Source organism: Stegostoma tigrinum, chromosome 7, assembly GCF_030684315.1.
Source record: "Stegostoma tigrinum isolate sSteTig4 chromosome 7, sSteTig4.hap1, whole genome shotgun sequence".
Classification (NCBI taxonomy): Eukaryota; Metazoa; Chordata; class Chondrichthyes; order Orectolobiformes; family Stegostomatidae; genus Stegostoma; species Stegostoma tigrinum.
In genome coordinates this window covers 65724662-65743145 of record NC_081360.1, presented here as the reverse complement: position 1 = coordinate 65743145, position 18484 = coordinate 65724662, and the positions used below count along the sequence as shown (strand labels likewise).

The window sequence follows — 18484 nt, the reverse complement described above, 5'->3', positions numbered from 1 at the left end:
ATAGTTTTGACATTGAGCAAAGTGCTATAATGTTTCTTCTTGCAGAAAAAGTGCAGGCTCATTGCAGACAGCAACTTGGAGACAGAAATTGAGTCCAGGGAAGGCTGTTGACTCAGTCTGGGGTCCTGCTCTCCCTCTGGAGTCAAATATCCACTTACCTAGAATTCCATAATTTATATTTAAGTGATTCAACCAGCTCAGATTTCAGTCAGGTGACAAGAACAGGCATTATAGGTGTTGCTTAGCACATCTCAGTAGGCTAACTGGAATATTGTTAGCTGTACCTCATCCATTACCACTTTCAGGGCAAGAAGACTACTTTTATCAATTCATGGAAGATGGGCAACAAACATATATTGCCCATTCCTAGATGCCCTTGAAAAGGTGGTTGTGAACTGCCTTTTCTAAATGCTGCAGTCCATTTGGAGTAAATATATTTATGATAAACTAGGGAGAGGACTCTAGGATTTTGACAGAGAAGGATTGATGATGCTTTTCCAATTCAGGGTGATAAGATGACTTGCAGTGGAACTTGCAACTGGTGGGTTCCCACATATCTGCTGCCCTTGTCCTTCCAGATGGTCATGATCATTGATTTGGAAGTGCTGTGTGAGGAGCCTTGGTGAATTTCTGCATTGTAGACGCTAATTAATGTTGCCGCTGAGCATTAGTGTGGAGGGTTTGAATGTTTGTGGATGTGGTGCCAATCGAGCAGGTCTTTTGTCCTGGATGATATCAAGCTTCTTGAGTATTGTTGGAGCGCTCATCCAAGCCAGTGGGGGAAGGTATTCCATTACACTACAGAATTGTGCTTTGTAGATGGTGGCAAGGCTTTGAAAAATCAGGGAATGATTGACTCTCTGCAGGATTCCTAGCTCTGATCAGCTTTTGTAGCCATTGTATTTGTACGGCCAGTCTAGTTCAGTTTCTGATCAATGGTAACCCCAGGTATTCATTGATGGCAACATTATTGAATGTTAAGGGACACTGACTAGACTCTGTCTTGTTGGAGATTGTCCTTGTCTGGCATTTTGTTTTGCAAAAGAACTTTCTGCTGCTGTATACATTACTAATATATTCATATAAATGCAAGTGTTGCAATTTTTCTGGCCAAACCAGAATATCGACCAGGTCTTGATGTTTTTCAATATGGGCTGCTTCAGGATCTGAGGAACAATGAATAGTGTTGAACATTGTGCAATCGTTGGCAAACATCCCCAGTTCTGAAACAAAAGCAGAAATTGCAGGAAAAGCTCAACAGATTTGGCAGCATCTGTGAAGAGAAATCAGTTAATGTTTCGGGTCTGGTGACCTTTCCTCACAGTTGGTGGTAGCTAGGATAAAGTCAGTTTACATGCAGAAGATAGAGTGGGGATAAGGAGTGAATGATAGGTAGGAATAGAGTCCATAGAGAGAGAAGAGCAGTTGGACAGACAAAAGAGTAGATAACAATCTATCTAGGTGGGTGACTAGCTGTTAATGGAGACTATTTGTGGCCAACAACAGGTAGAAAGTAATAGCAGACTATGAGATAACAAGGCCTGGTGTATGGGGTAGGGAGATAGGACTTGGGAGTTCTAACCTTACAATTGAAGGAACATAATTGATGAAGAAACTGAAGGTAGTTGGGCCTCAAACACCATGCTGAGGAACTCCTGCAGGGCTGCCTTTGAGTGAATATGAGTCACACCCTCAGCAAACAAAGCATTGGTGACTCATATGATACACATGTGGGCAACAGATTGGTGTATTGTGGATCTTTTTCCCTTCAACGTAAACTCATCATTCATTCAGGCACTACAGAAAGGTGCAACAATAACCATGGGAGATTGTAACCTAGATATTGATTTTAAAAATCAGATGGCCAAAGGCAGTCAAAATGAGGATTCATGTAATGTTTTCAAGATAGTTTCTTAGAATAGTATGTTCTGGAGCTGCCCGGATAATATTCTGCAACCAACCAGAAAACACACCAAAACAGACCTTGAAGAAAAATCAAAATATTGTAGATGCTGGAAATCTGAAGCAAACATTGAAAATATTGGAAAAATTCAGCAGTTCTGTCTCTCTACAGATGATAACATACAATGAATAGCTGAGGATCCTGGGATTGTATTCATTAGAGTTTAGAAGGTTGAGGGGAAATCTAATAGAAACTTACAAGATAATGTATGGCTTAGAAAGGGTGGACGCTGGGTAGTTGTTTCCATTAGGTGGAGAGACTAGGACCCGTGGGCACAGCCTTAGAATTAGAGGGCCTCAATTTAGAATGGAAATGAGGAGACATTTCTTCAGCCAGAGTGGTGGGCCTGTGGAATTCATTGCCACGGAGTGCAGTGGAGGCCGAGACATTAAATGTCTTCAAGGCAGAGATCGATAAATTCTTGATCTCGCAAGGAATTAAGGGCAACAGGGAGAGTGCAGGGAAGTGGAGTTGAAATGCCCATCAGCCATGATTAAATGGTGGAGTGGACTCGATGGGCCGAATGGCCTTCCTTCCACTCCTATGTCTTATGGTCGTATGTTGTCAGACTAGCTGGGTCTTTCCACCATTTTCTGTGTTTGTTTTATACTAGATATTTTACTGTGCAATGAGAATGGATTAATTAGTGATCTCAAATTGAGGGTGTTCACTAGATAGTAGTGACCATAATATGATTATATTTCACATTTAATTTCTGGGATGGAGAAGTATATCCAAGGTTATTACAACTAATTTAAATACAGGCAATAATGAGGGCTTGAAAATCTATTTGGCTAAAGTGGATTGGCAAATTAGGTTAAATAATAATTAGCAGCTGAAGTTTAAGGGGATATTTCAGAGATATTACAAGAAAAAGCTATCTAGATATATAAAAACATGTAATAGAAGTTTCTATAAATAGTTAAATAAGAAAATAGTTCACATATTAAGCATTGAGTCTATGGAAAATGAGCCTGCAGGGGAGGGAATGGTCTGATGGTATTGTTGCTTGACCTGTAATCCAAACATCAAGGTAATATTTTTTGGAGTCTGATTTGAATCCCATCACTGCAGGTGGTGAACTTTGGATTCAATGAAAATTTGGAATTAAAAGTCTAACGGTGACTATAGAAACATTTTTGTAAAAACCCATCTGGTTCACTGAAGTAGTTTGGGGAAAGGGATTGTTCGTCTACGTCTCAAGACCAGCAATGTGGTTGACTCTTCATTTTTCTATGGAGTGGCCTAACAAACCACTGGAAAAGAGAAAAGAAATTAAACTGGATGAGCCATTTGGCATCAACTAAGGCACTGGAAACAATGGCAAACACCAGTTTGGGGGTGGGGAGGACAACACTATAGGTAAGAGATGATATGGTAAAGCATAATAAAATGTGAGGCTGGATGAACACAGCAGGCCAAGCAGCATCTCAGGAACACAAAAGCTGACGTTTCGGGCCTAGACCCTTCATCAGAGAGGGGGATGGGGAGAGGGTTCTGGAATAAATAGGGAGAGAGGGGGAGGCGGACCGAAGATGGAGAGAAAAGAAGATAGGTGGAGAGAGTTTAGGTGGGGAGGTAGGGAGGGGATAGGTCAGCCCAGGGAAGACGGACAGGTCAAGGAGGTGGGATGAGGTTAGTAGGTGGGAGATGGGGGTGCGGCTTGGGGTGGGAAGAAGGGATGGGTGAGAGGAAGAACAGGTTAGGGAGGCAGAGACAGGTTGGACTGGTTTTGGGATGCAGTGGGTGGAGGGGAAGAGCTGGGCTGGTTGTGTGGTGCAGTGGGGGGAGGGGCCGAACTGGGCTGGTTTAGGGATGCGGTGGGGGAAGGGGAGATTTTGAAGCTCGAGAAGTCCACATTGATACCATTAGGCTGCAGGGTTCCCAAGCGGAATGTGAGTTGCTGTTCCTGCAACCTTCGGGTGGCATCATTGTGGCACTGCAGGAGGCCCATGATGGACATGTCATCTAAAGAATGGGAGGGGGAGTGGAAATGGTTTGCGACTGGGAGGTGCAGTTGTTTGTTGCGAACCGAGCGGAGGTGTTCTGCAAAGCGGTCCCCAAGCCTCCGCTTGGTTTCCCCAATGTAGAGGAAGCCACACCGGGTACAGTGGATGCAGAATACCACATTGGCAGATTGTGCAGTTGAACCTCTGCTTAATGTGGAATGTCATCTTGGGGCCTGGGATAGGGGTGAGGGAGGAGGTGTGGGGGCAAGTGTAGCATTTCCTGCCGTTACAGGGGAAGGTGCCGGGTGTGGTGGGGTTGGAGGGCAGTGTGGAGCGAACAAGGGAGTCACGGAGAGAGTGGTCTCTCCGGAAAGCAGACAGGGGTGGGGTTGGAAAAATGTCTTGGGTGGTGGGGTCGGATTGTAGATGGCGGAAGTGTCGGAGGATGATGCGTTGTATCCGGAGGTTGGTGGGGTGGTGTGTGAGAACGAGGGGGATTCTCTTGGGCGGTTGTGGCGAGGGCGGGGTGTGAGTGATGTGTTGCGGGAAATGCGGGAGACGCAGTCAAGGGCGTTCTCGATCACTGTTGGGGGAAAGTTGTGGTCCTTGAAGAACTTGGACATCTGGAATGTGCGGGAGTGGAATGTCTTATCGTGGGAGCAGATGCAGCGGAGGCGGAGGAATTGGGAATAGGGGATGGAATTTTTGCAAGAGGGTGGGTGGGAGGAGGTGTATTCTAGGTAGCTGTGGGAGTCGCTGGGCTTGAAAAGGACATCAGTTACAAGCTGGTTGCCTCAGATGGAGACTGAGAGATCCAGGAAGGTGAGGGATGTGCTGGAGATGGCCCAGGTGAACTGAAGGTTGGGGTGGAAGGTGTTGGTGAAGTGGATGAACCGTTCGAGCTCCTCTGGGGAGCAAGAGGCGGCGCCGATACAGTCATCAATGTAACGGAGGAAGAGGTGGGGTTTGGGGCCTGTGTAGGTGCGGAAGAGGGACTGTTCCACATAACCTACAAAGAGGCAGGCATAGCTGGGGCCCATGCGGGTGCCCATGGCCACCCCCTTAGTCTGTAGGAAGTGGGAGGAGTCAAAAGAGAAGTTGTTGAGGGTGAGGACGGGTTCGGCTAGGCGGATGAGGGTGTCGGTGGAGGGGGACTGGTCGGGCCTGCGGGACAGGAAGAAGCGGAGGGCCTTGAGGCCATCTGCATGCGGAATGCAGGCGTATAGGGACTGGACGTCCATGGTGAAGATGAGGTGTTGGGGCCCAGGGAATTGGAAGTCCTGGAGGAGGTGGAGGGCGTGAGTGGTGTCACGGACGTAGGTAGGGAGTTCCTGGACCAAAGGGGAGAAAGTGGAGTCCAGATAGGTGGAGATGAGTTCGGTGGGGCAGGAGCAGGCTGAGACGATGGGTCGACCAGGGCAGGCAGGTTTGTGGATTTTGGGAAGGAGATAGAAACGGGCCGTGCGGGGTTGGGGAACAATGAGGTTGGAGGCTGTGGGTGGGAGGTCCCCTGAGGTGATGAGGTCATGAATGGTGTTGGAGATGATGGTTTGGTGCTCGGGTGTGGGGTCATGATCGAGGGGGCGATAGGAGGTGGTGTCGGAGAGTTGGCGTCTGGCCTCGGCGATGTAGAGGTCAGTGCGCCATACTACCACTGCACCACCCTTGTCTGCGGGTTTGATGGTGAGGTTGGGGTTGGAGCGGAGGAAGCGGAGGGCTGCCTGTTCTGCAGAGGAGAGGTTGGAGTGGGTGAGAGGGGTGGAGAGGTTGAGGCAGTTAATGTCTCGACGGCAGTTGGAGATGAAGAGGTCGAGGGAAGGTAGGAGGCCTAGGGGTGGTGTGCAGGAGGAGGACTTGTGTTGGAAGCGGGTGAAGGGGTCAGTGGCGGGAGGGTTCGGCTCCCGGTTGAAGAAGTAGGCGTAGAGGCAAAGGCGGCGGAAAAACTGCTCTATGTCCAATCGTGACTGGTATTCATTGATGTATGGTTGTAGGGGGACAAAGGTGAGCCCCTTACTAAGGACTGACCGTCCAACAACGCATCATCCTCCGACACTTCCGCCATCTACAATCCGACCCCACCACCCAAGACATTTTTCCAACCCCACCCCTGTCTGCTTTCCGGAGAGACCACTCTCTCTGTGACTCCCTTGTTCGCTCCACACTGCCCTCCAACCCCACCACACCCGGCACCTTCCCCTGTAACGGCAGGAAATGCTACACTTGCCCCCACACCTCCTCCCTCACCCCTATCCCAGGCCCCAAGATGACATTCCACATTAAGCAGAGGTTCACCTGCACAATCTGCCAATGTGGTATTCTGCATCCACTGTACCCGCTGTGGCTTCCTCTACATTGGGGAAACCAAGCGGAGGCTTGGGGACCGCTTTGCAGAACACCTCCGCTCGGTTCGCAATAAACAACTGCACCTCCCAGTCGCAAACCATTTCCACTCCCCCTCCCATTCTTTAGATGACATGTCCATCATGGGCCTCCTGCAGTGCCACAATGATGCCACCCGAAGGTTGCAGGAACAGCAACTCACATTCCGCTTGGGAACCCTGCAGCCCAATGGTATCAATGTGGACTTCTCGAGCTTCAAAATCTCCCCTTCCCCCACCGCATCCCTAAACCAGCCCAGTTCGGCCCCTCCCCCCACTGCACCACACAACCAGCCCAGCTCTTCCCCTCCACCCACTGCATCCCAAAACCAGTCCAACCTGTCTCTGCCTCCCTAACCTGTTCTTCCTCTCACCCATCCCTTCCTCCCACCCCAAGCCGCACCCCCATCTCCCACCTACTAACCTCATCCCACCTCCTTGACCTGTCCGTCTTCCCTGGGCTGACCTATCCCCTCCCTACCTCCCCACCTATACTCTCTCCACCTATCTTCTTTTCTCTCCATCTTCGGTCCGCCTCCCCCTCTCTCCCTATTTATTCCAGAACCCTCAACCCATCCCCCTCTCTGATGAAGGGTCTAGGCCCGAAACGTCAGCTTTTGTGCTCCTGAGATGCTGCTTGGCCTGCTGAGTTCATCCAGCTTCACATTTTATTATATTGGATTCTCCAGCATCTGCAGTTCCCATTATCTATGGTAAAGCATGACTGGGGATGGGCTGATACAGAAGGAGGCCTTTCCATAGTCAGGAGCACCCTGGCCCCAATGGGGGAATCACACCTAGCATGGTCACCTCGGTGCTTCTAATGAGATCAACTGAGTTCCGTGATTGGGGCTGTTAATCTGGTCCAGTCAGGGAGCCCTGGCTGACAGATATAAACAGGGCTGTCAGAAGTTCTGTTACTCTGAGAGCTGGCTCTGAAGAAGCTGGATTAGTGTCAAGGACTCTCTGCAAGTAAATAAACGGTGACATGGTGATGGGATACTGGCCCCTGTGGAGTTATTTCAGTCAGCTCATAGGCCAAGGGTTGGGTGCGAATAGGAGACAAGTACAGCTTGGGTAGATGGCTTGTGTAATTCTGGAGAGGTATGAAGCCCCTGGGGTTTATGGGATGAGCTATTGTAAAGACTGACTCTTTTTATTTTTGTTTGACGATGGTTGGTCTGTGGACAGTACCCTGCAGAGATGTCCAGTGCTGAGTAAACCGACCTCCCAAAACCACACCCATCTTTTGTTGTACTCTGCATGATTCCAAGCAGCAGAGAGTTTACCCTTGAATCCCTGTTGGCTCCAGCTTTGCTGATTTCGCTGATGTCAGACTTAGTTAATTGCAGCCTCGAAGTCAAGATTGGGCACCCCCACTTCCCCCCTCGATGAGGATGATGTCAAATATGGTTCTCCTCCTTACTTGTTCCTTCACCACCTGACATGGATCCAATCCAGTTGCTATGGCTTTTAGGACTCAATCAGCACAGTCATTAATTGTGTTGTGCTATCGAGCCACTCTTGATGATGGATATCTAAGGCTCTAACCTAGATATACATTCTGTGGCATTGTCAAAAGTAACATTTTATGTTGATGCTACCTGATCTGCTGAGCACTTTCAACACTTTTCATTTCAGCATTACAGACTTGTAACCATAGTAATCATATGGCTAATAGAGTTTGTGACGATGTTGTCACTTTAGAGGTCATTTTGTCCCTTTTTTTGATGAGAGGTTGTGAAGCAGAATTGATGAGTTGGCTAGTTAAGGCCACTTGTGTAAACAAGGCCATGGGTTTTTTTTTAAAAGTCTGAATGGCTGTGGCCAGCTCTCATAGATTAGGATGTTTAAGCAGTGTCCATAAATGTTAATTTCCACCTTGATCAAGTCCTACCAATTTTGTATCCGTTATTTTCCAACAAAGGGAAACTTCCTCACAGTAATTGCTGTGGAAAGTGACTTCTATGAGATCAGCTCATAATCTTGTCGACTCCAATTGGTATAGTCACAACCTGCTCAACATGTCATCATAAGATATCTCCATTATCCCTGGAATCTTGTCTGGACTACTTCTAATGTAATTGTATCCTCTTTTAATGTGAAAATAAAAACTGCACACAGAGTCCCAGACATGGACTTATTGAAGTTCTGAACAATACCTCCTTACCTAGATGCTCAATTCTCCAAGCAACAAAATGCCACAGTTTCCCTTGCCTTTGTGAGCTGGTGTGTCTGTATAATAACTTGTTGCAATTCATTCAGTAAAGCATTCAACAATGTTCCTCATGGTAGACTGATCAAAAAGGTTAGATCACGTGGAAAACAGGGAGATCTAGCCATTTAGATACAGAACTACCTCCAAGACAGAGGGTGATGGTGGAATGTTGCTTTTCAGACTGAAGGCCTGTGGCCTGCAGTGTCCTACAAGGGTTGGTGCTGGGTCCGCTGCCTTCCATAATTTATACAAATGATTTGGATGTGATTGTAGGTGGTATGGCTAGTAATTTTTCAGATGACACCAAAATTGTAGGTGTAGTGGGCAGTGAAGAAGGTTACCTCAGAGTACAATGGGACATTGATCAGATGGGCCAAAGGGCTAAGCAGTGGCTTATGGAGTTTAATTTAGATAAATATGAGGTGCTGCATTTTTGGAAAGGCAAATCGGGGCAGGACATATACACCTAAGGATAAGGTCCCATGGAGTGTTGGTGAACAAAGAGACCTTGGGGTGCAGCTTCACATTTCCTTGAAAGTGGAGTTGCAGGTAGATACGATAGTGAAGAAGGCATTCAGTAAGCTTACCTTTATTCAGTGCATTGAGTATAGGAGTTGGGAAGTCATGTTGCGGCTGTCCAGGACATTGGTTAGGCCGCTACTGGTATACTGCATGCAATTCTGGTCTCCCTGCTTTAGGAGTGATGCTGTGAAACTTGAAAGCATTCAGAAGATTACAAAGATGTTTCCAGGGTTGAAGAGTCTGAGCCATAGGCAGAGGCTGAAAAGACTGGCATTATTTTCTGTGGAGCATCACAGACTGAGGAGTGACCTTATAGAAGTTTATAAAACCATGGGGGATGGGGGCATGCATAGGGTGAATAGCCAAGGTCTTTTTCCTGCGTTTAGGGAGTCCAGAACTAGAGGGCATAGCTTTAAGCTGGGAGGGGAAAGATTTAAAAGGGACCTAAGGGGCAACTTTTTCATTTAGAAGGTGGCTCCTCATATGGAATGAACTATGAAAGGAAGTGGTGCAGGCTGGTTCAATTGCAACATTTAAAAGGCACTTGAATAGGTGTATGAATAGGAGGGGTTTAGAGGGATATGGGCTAACTGGTGGAAGTTGGGACTAGATTCACTTAGGTTATCGGGTCAGTATGGACCAGTTGGTCCAAAGTGTCTGTTTCCATAGGGTACAGCTCTCTGACACTATGAGTCTAAGTACCCGTCACCCAGATCTCAAACATAGAATTTTGAAATCTCCCATCTTTCAAATAATGGTTTTAAAGCTTCATGGGAAGGAGACTTTACAGACCAAACCAATACTTTTTGCCCGTCCAATTTGCCTTTCAGGAGTTGGTGGTGAGCTACCTTCTTGAACTGCAGAGTCTTTGGTTGTAGGGACACCACAGCGCTGTTAGGAAGAGAATTCATTGATTTTGGTCCCAATGATCTTTGGGACATGGGTTTAAATTCCACCATGGCAGATGGTGACATTTGAGTTCATTAATAAATCTGGAATTATTCTGTTAGAAAAAATTCTAACAGTAACCAAGCAACAATTACTTATTTTTCTAAAAACCTATTTGCTTCTCTTTAGAGAAAGGAAATCTGCCATCCTCATCTGGTTTGGTCTACATCTGACTCCAAGCCAACAGTATAGTGCTCGATTCTTAAAAGCCCACTGGAATTGCTTAACAAGTAACTCATTTGTATCTGCTAAAAAGACTGAAAAAAATAAATAAAAGCAGTCAGCGACCCCAGTGATCACCTCACCATCAACAACAGCAGATGGAGCCCCGTCAATCATGAAAAGTTCTCTTGACTAACATCTGGGGAATTGTGCCAAAATTGACTGACCTGTTGCTTTGACCTGTGAAGTCTTCATGTTCATTCTCACAGACAACACAAATACTACACCATGATGTGCAGTTGGAAGGAGGTCCCACATGAAGGAGCTCTCATTAATTTGAGACCAAATAAAACCTCATAGCATCAGATCAAACCTGGGCAAAGAAATCTCCTGCTGTTTAGCTTCAGCCAGGCACCCATTACAGTTAAGAATCAATTCCACACTTGTTGAACAACACTTGCGGAATGCAATTAAATTGGCAAGGATAAATGATGTATGTGGGCCGGGGCAGGGATTGAAAGTCCTATATCAGGAGTAACTTTGTAGCAACACTAATGATCAAACTGGCTAAGACGTAATGGACATAACTGCTGGATGGGTCCTGCATCATTGAGGGAACCAACAAGAAGGAAAAATTGCCTGACTTAGGTCTCACCCATCAATCTGTCCCAGGTGTGCCTGACTATGCACAATATTGTGGAATCCGGTACTTACACTGAGGGTGGCCTCCATGATATGTGTAGTTCAACTGTGCTAATTGGGATAGATTTTAAACAGATCTAGTAACTTCAGACAATTCATTCATGAGGCGTTCATCATTATTTCATTCATCATTCATTCATCATTAAGCAGTTGTAGTGTCCCTTTGCATGAACCAGACAGCCTAGGTTCAAGTCCCACCTTCTCCAGAGGTGCAAAATGACATCTCTGATGAGATTGATTAGAAATTATCACCCGAGCATCCATGATGCACTATGGGTCATCATCAGCAGCAGAACTGTATTCACCGACAATCAGAAAACTCATTGCCAAAGCCCATATCCAGCATCACTGCAAGAGGCTTTGCAGTGAGGTTAAAATTGTATCAGAGATAATGGGAACTGCAGATGCTGGAGCTTTTTTTTCTGATAAAGGGTCTAGGCCCAAAACGTCAGATTTTGTGCTCCTAAGATGCTGCTTGGCCTGCTGTGTTCATCCAGCTCCACACTTTGTTAACTCGGATTCTCCAGCATCTGCACTTACATTATCTCTGAACATAGAACATAGAACATAGAACATTACAGCACAGTACAGGCCCTTCGGCCGTCGATGTTGTGCCGACCTGTCGTACCGATCTCAAGCCCATCTAACCTACACTATTCCATGTACGTCCATAAGCTTATACAATAACGACTTAAATGTACCTAAAGTTGGCAAATCTACTACCATTGCAGGCAAAGCATTCCATTCCCTCACTACTCTCTGAGTAAAGAAACTACTTCTGACATCTGTCCTATATCTTTCACCCCTCAATTTAAAGCTATGCCCCCTTGTGCTCGCCGTCACCATCCTAGGAAAAAGGCTCTCCCTATCCACCCTATCTAACCCTCTGATTATTTTATATGTTTCAATTATTATTTTCTCAACTCTGATTATTTTCTCAACCCCATTTTCCTGCTTTCTCCCTGTAACCCTCAATCACCTTGCTAATCAAGAACCTATCTATCTCAGTCTTAAATATACTCAATGACCTGACCTCAACAATCTTCTGTGGCAGTGAATTCCATAGATTCACCACTCTCTGACTGAAGAGGTTTCTCCTTATCTCCGCTCTGAAAGGTCTTGTCTTTACTCTAAGGCTGTGCCCTTGGGTCCTAGTCTCTCCTACCAATGGAAACATCTTCTCAACGTCCACTTTGTCCAGGGCATTCAGTATTCTATAAGTTTCAGTTGGTTCTCCCCTCATCCTTCTAAACTCCATCAAGTATAGACGTAGAGTCCTTAAACGGTACTCATATTTTAAGCATTTCATTCTCAAATCATTCTCGCAAACCTCACCTGAACTCCCTCCAGGACCGATACATCTTTCCTGTGTTATGCAGCCCAAGGTTGCGCACAATCCTCCAAATGGGGCCTGACCAGAGCCTTATAGACCCTCAGAATTACATCCCTGCTTTTATTTTCAAGTCCTCTCAAAATAAATGTAGAAATTGTACTTGCCTCCCTAAATACTGACTCAATCTGCAAATTAACCTTGAAAGAATCCTATCTGGAACTCCCAAGTCTCTTTGTACTTCAGGCTTCTGAATTTTCTCCCCATTTAAAAAATACTCCACGCATTTATTCTTCTTTTCAAAGTGCATGGCCTCACACTTCCCCTACATTGTACTCCATCTGCCATTTATTTGCCCAGTCTCCTTGTCTGTCCAAATCATTCTGCAGCCTCCCCATGTCCCCAATACTACCTGTCCCTCGATCTATCTCTGTATCATCTGTAAACTTAGCCAGAATGCTTGCACTTCCTTCATCTACATCATTAATATATAAAGTCAGAAGTTGTTGTCCCAACACTGACCCTTGCGGAACACCACTTGATTAATATGCAGGTGGATTGCGAAAATCAGATTGGTAGTGGACTGCAAGAAAATGACTTTGTGGAATGTCCATGACATGGCTTTTTGGAGCAGCTTGTGGTAGAGCCCACTAGGGAACAGGCAATACTGGATTTAGTGAACCAGGTCACAGCCTCCCTGTGTAATTGATTTCCAAATATAACAATTGCAGAGGTAAAGAATTAAGCACCAGTAGCTGCATGGGAGCATAATGTAGTGGCAATATGAAAAATAATCAGGATTAGGTAGCCAATGATCAAGTGGAATGGATACAGAAGTGATAAGGAAACAGAAAAATCGCAAATGGAGTCACAACTGATTAGGGAAGACATTGTTACATTGATAAAAGGGATAGTTACCTTCAGGGAAGAAGGATAGAATCCATTCTAGAGCATGAAGCAATAAAACCTTGTCCATGGAATGAATCCATGTCCCATACTTCTGAACATAGTATTATTATCATAGCGATGAAAATTGTTTTCCTGAAGATTGCAGGAATGCATGCCCAGTGGCAGCTCCAAGGCATACCTGGAGTCAAGTTCAGAAGAAATCACTTTAATAGCTCCGAAAGATGCAATCTCCAGGACCACAGAGCATCCTCATTAGGGAGCCCGAGATGGAAGGACTATCAAGCTGTACAAGGTTGGGGAACTGTGATAAAGGAAGGGTTATAGTCAATTTTAATTGATGAGGGAAAGAAGCAATATGTGGAATATGCTGTGAGTGGTGGGAATCCAAATGCATCATGTGAGAGAATGGAAGAGGGAGATTCATGAAGGGCTTTTGAAGAGAACTGGGATAAGCACCAAAATAGAAAAAAATCTGAGGACTACACAGAAATGCTGCAGCAATGGCAGAAGATACATTAGTCTTGTTGAGATTCAGCACACACACAACAGTCTGAATGCCAGTCTTCCCCACTGTCAACAACATAAATCTCACCTGCTTTACCAAACATAGTACAGGAGTGAGTCACTGAAATGTCTTATGCTGTTAAAAATGCACAAAGACAAAGGTTAGAATGAAGATTTCTTCGAGAAATTAATTTCAATTATACGATCTTTATCAGATGAGCAATTTAAAACATTTCTCTTTCAGGTTCAAATTCCACACCTGGTCCAGATACGATTTAAACATTGCATTTTGATTGCCAGGCTTGGAAATCATGATTGGGAACAAATATTGAGTTTGAACGAATTTGTCACTTTGCAAACTGTTTTTGTTTCACTGCAAAGCACTACCATCAAGATTGTATCTGCAAGTATATCATACGTGCTTGGAAGTATTTATTTTCTGTTCAAGAATTGATAGTGTAATGCAATAATTGCAATCACTTCATTACAGATTTAGAAACACATGTTGTTTTTATCTCTCTATGTTATTCTTAATCATCGAATGAAGATTCACAGGAAATCATATTCTCGCTCAGTCTTTTAAGGAAGCTGCCAACTGTGTATTAATTTGAATAAAGATGGAAGGCACTAATTGGTATTTCACTTGTGCTCCTATATACAGCAACAATTGCATTATTGTACTGCAATGATTGTGACCCTATTCTGTGTTGGAAGTTCTTTAGAATACTTTAAGATAACTTGATTTTCAAACTATTACAAGCACAGAGTCAAAGAATTAAGCATCAATAGCTGCATGGGAACACGACACAATTGGAATCTGACTGTAAATGTATTGATGATTGGAGGCTAACCATCTTGGACAAAATGTACAGAAATGACAAGGAAAGAGAGAGTCAGATGTGGTGTCAGCACTGATTAGCGAATACATTGTTGCTTTGCAAAAACAGAGAGCTGGAGTCAGGGAGGAAGGAGAGAATTCATTCTCGAGTGGTACTGTCATAGACTGGACCAATGTCCCTTCTCTCCAAACATAGTATTATCACAAAACTAGTTTTGTGAAGATTCAACAAAGGCATATCAGGAGTATGTCCAAGGCAGGCCTGGTATCAAAGTTGGAAGCAAATAACTCAATGTTAACAACTAGTTTACAGGGGAACTTTTTTAGTGAGAATGAAAAGGAGCGAGAAACAAGCGGTACAAGGTTGGGGAACAACGATAAAGAAAGGGTCTTTTGAAATTCAGTTGATTAGATGATGGACCAACTGTGGAATATGCAGCGTCTGGTTTGGTTCCAAAAGAGCCATGTGAGAGTATGAAGGAGTGACATTCATGATAGCTTTTCAGAGAGGAATGGAATAAGCACCTATACAGAACAAATATAAGGTCTATTTCTAAATGCTGAAGCAGTGACAGAAGATAAATTGTGATGTGGAGGTGCTGGTGTTGGTTTGGGGTAGAGAAGATCAGAAGGCACAAGACAACTGTAGATACTCCAACAGGTTTATTTGAAATCAAAAGCTTTTGGAGCATTTCTCCTTCACCTGACGAAGTTAAGTTGCTCTCAAACTGAGTCAGAACATGCACATAAGCCTGAATGTCAGCCTTCTGCACTGGAAATATCATGAATCACTCATGTGCCAGTGTGTATAATATGGGAGAGTATTGTGTCTCAATCAAATGTTCTATACTGATAAAAATGTACATAATCAAAGATTAGAGAAGACATCTTCATCTTGAAATTAATTCCAAATAAAGGACTTTTTCAGATTAACAGTTTAAAACATTGCTCTTTGAGGAACAAATTCAACAACTCCTTCAGGTACAATCTCGACAATACATGTTGATTGCAATCAAAGCTCAGAAATCATGGTTGAAATCAAGAATTGAGATAGAGTGAAATTGTCACTTCAGAAAACTATTTTCATTACCCTTCAAAGAAGTACAATCAAGATTTGAAATGAAAGGAGATCAAACATATTGGATGGAGTATATTTTCTGTTAAAAGGATCGACAGTGTGATGCAAACAGTGCAATCAATTTCATTTCAGATTCTGAAAAGCATGTCATTTTCATTTACACACATTATTATCACTCCTCCAATGGAAATTCAGTAGAAAAAAAAATTCCAAGCTGGCCTTTTGAGAAAGCTGTTAATTGTGTATTAATTGAAAGAAGGCATTGGGATCTAAATAGGAATTAATTGGTGCAGCGTTGTAGTGCAGTTATTGGGTCTATACACCTGAATTTGAGCTTCATAGATATAATTTAACACAACTTAATTTCTAAAGTATAACAATCACAGAGGTAATGAATTAAACCCTAACAGCTGCATGGGAACACGGTGTAGTGGCAATATGACTGAAAATAGTGATGATTCGGTGATTAATAATCTAGTGGGTACAGAAGTGGTAATGAAACAGGAAAATCAGAAGTGGGGCCAGCAATGATTAGTGAAGACATTGTTGCTTTGTTAATAGATTGAGAGTTACCGTTAGAGATGAAGGATAGAGTCCATTCGAGAGCGGAATGAACCCATCTCCCATCACTAACCAGAGGATTGAAACTGTGCTTATGAAGAGAGCAAGAAAGCTTGCCAGGTGCAGCAGCAGGACATCCCTGGTGTCAACTTCAGAAGGAATCAGTTCAGTTGTTCAGAAAGAGGCGTAAATAGCAGGGCAACAGTGCATCCTATTTAGGCAGCATGAAAAGGAGGGACAAACAGTCCATATGAGTTTGTGGAACAATAATGAAGAAAGGGTCTTTAATCAATTTGAATTGTTTTGGAAAAGAGCCAATATGTGGAATGTGCAGTGAGTGGTGCGCATCCAAATTTGGACCATCTGAGAGATTGGAGAAGGGAGATTCACGGAGGTGTTCAGAGATAAATGGGACAAGCACCGCAATACAACAAAAAAGTCAAAGCTCTATGTAGAAATGCTCGTTATCGCCTGAGAGTCAAGAGAAAAACAATGGGCTGAATGTCAGTCATCTGCACTCTCAACAACATTAAATTGTCATGTGTTACCACACATAATTACTGGAGCGTATAGGGTGTCAATGAAATGTTCTATACTTTTAAGAATGCACATAAACAAAAATTAGAATGATCATTTCTATTGGAAATTATTTTGAATTGTACGATCTTTATCAGGTTAACATTTTAAAACATTTGTCTTGCAGTCTCAAGTGCTGCATCTGATCCAGGTACATTATTAAACTTACATTTTGATTGCCAGGCTTGGAAATCATGATTGCGAGCAAATCTTAAGTTTCAATGAATTTTTCACTTTGCAAACTGCTGTCTTTTCACTTCAAAGTATTAGCATCAAGATTATATATGCATATTTACAATTTAACATAACTTGATTTCCAAAGTTGTATTGCAGTTATTGGGTCCATACACCTGGGTTTGAGCTTCATAGGTATAATTTAACATAACTTAATTTCTAAAATACAACAATCACAGAGGCAAAGAATTAAACACTAATAGCTGCATGGGAACATGGTGTCGTGGCAATATGACTGAAAAGAGTGATGATTCGGTGATTAATAATCTAGTGGAAAGGGTACAGAAGTGGCAATGAAACAGGAACATCAGAACTGGTGCCAGGACTGATTAGTGAAGACATTGTTGCTTCGATAAAAGAGAGAGTTACCGTCAGAGATGAAGCATAGACACCATTCATGAATGGAATGAACCCATGTCCCATAGCTCCCAGCATAGCGTTATCACTAACCAGAGGATGGAAACTTTGAAATTGAAGAGAGCAAGAAAGCTTGCCAGGTGCAGCAGCAGGACATACCTGGTGTCAACTTCAGAAGGATTCAGTTCAGTTGTTCAGGAAGAGGCGTAAACATCAGGACAACAGTGCATCCACTTTAGGGAGCATGAAAAGGAAGGAGAAACAATAGATATGAGTTTGCGGAACAATAATGAAGAAAGGGTCTTTTATCAATTTGAAATGTTTTGGAAAAGAGCCAATATGTGGAATGTGCAGTGAGTGGTGGCGATCCAAATTGCACCATCTGAGAGATTGGAGGAGGAAGATTCATGAAGGGGTTCAGAGCTAAATGGGATAAGCACCGAAACACAAAAAAGATCTAAGCGCTATTTAGAAATGCTTGTTATCTTCTGAGAGTCAGCAGACACACAATGGGTTGATTGTCAGTCATCTGCACTCTCAACAACATGAAATCCTCATGCGTTACCACACTTAACTACTTGAGAGTATTGGGTATCAATTAAATGTTTTATACTGATATGAATGCACATTAACAAAGATTAGATTGATCATTTCCATTAGAAATTACTTTCAATTGTATGATCATAATCAGATTAACAATTTAAAACATTTCTCTTTCAGGCTCAAGTTCCACACCTGTTGCAGGTACTTTTTTAAATTTGCGTTTTGATTGCCAGGCTCAGAAGTCATGATTGCGGACAAATATTAAGTTTCAATGAATCTGTCACTTTGCAAACTCTTTTCTTTTCACTTCAAAGCACTACCATCGAGATTATATGCGCAAGTGTGTCAAATGTGATTGGATGTATTTATTTTCTGTTGAAGAATTCTTCGTGGTTTGCAACATGTGCAAACACTTTCATGTCAGATTCAGAAAAGCATGTTGGTCTCACCTCTATATGTTATTCTTACATGTTGCTTGCAATCAATGCTCAGAAATCAAGAACTGGGATTGAATAAAATTGTTCAATTTCAAAAACTATTATCATTTCACTTCCAAGAATTACAATCAAGATTTGAAATGAAAGGAGCTCAAACATATTGGAAGAGGTTTATTTTCTGTCAAAAAGATTGATAGTTTTATGCAAACAGCGCAATCACTTTCATTTCAGATTTTGAAAAGCATGTCACATTTGTTACACGCATTATTAGCACG

At 43.4% G+C, this 18484-nt stretch overlaps 1 protein-coding gene across 12 annotated transcripts in view; it reads left to right on the top strand.

Moving 5' to 3' along the window:
* LOC125453840 (mucin-13-like) overlaps window positions 1–18484 on the top strand; it is a 110116-nt gene that overhangs the window by 1365 nt on the left and 90267 nt on the right. For 4 of the 12 annotated variants that reach the window (XM_059647367.1, XM_059647368.1, XM_059647366.1 and 1 more), the window contains exons 2-3: window positions 16766–16789; window positions 17950–17973. The exons of 3 other annotated variants lie outside the window; for them this stretch is intronic. In XM_059647367.1, the coding sequence (XP_059503350.1) occupies window positions 16766–16789; window positions 17950–17973 (48 nt within the window). The remainder of the gene's footprint in view (window positions 1–16765; window positions 16790–17949; window positions 17974–18484) is intronic. 5 more of the 12 variants (XM_059647365.1, XM_059647364.1, XM_059647362.1 and 2 more) reach the window with 2 other exon arrangements.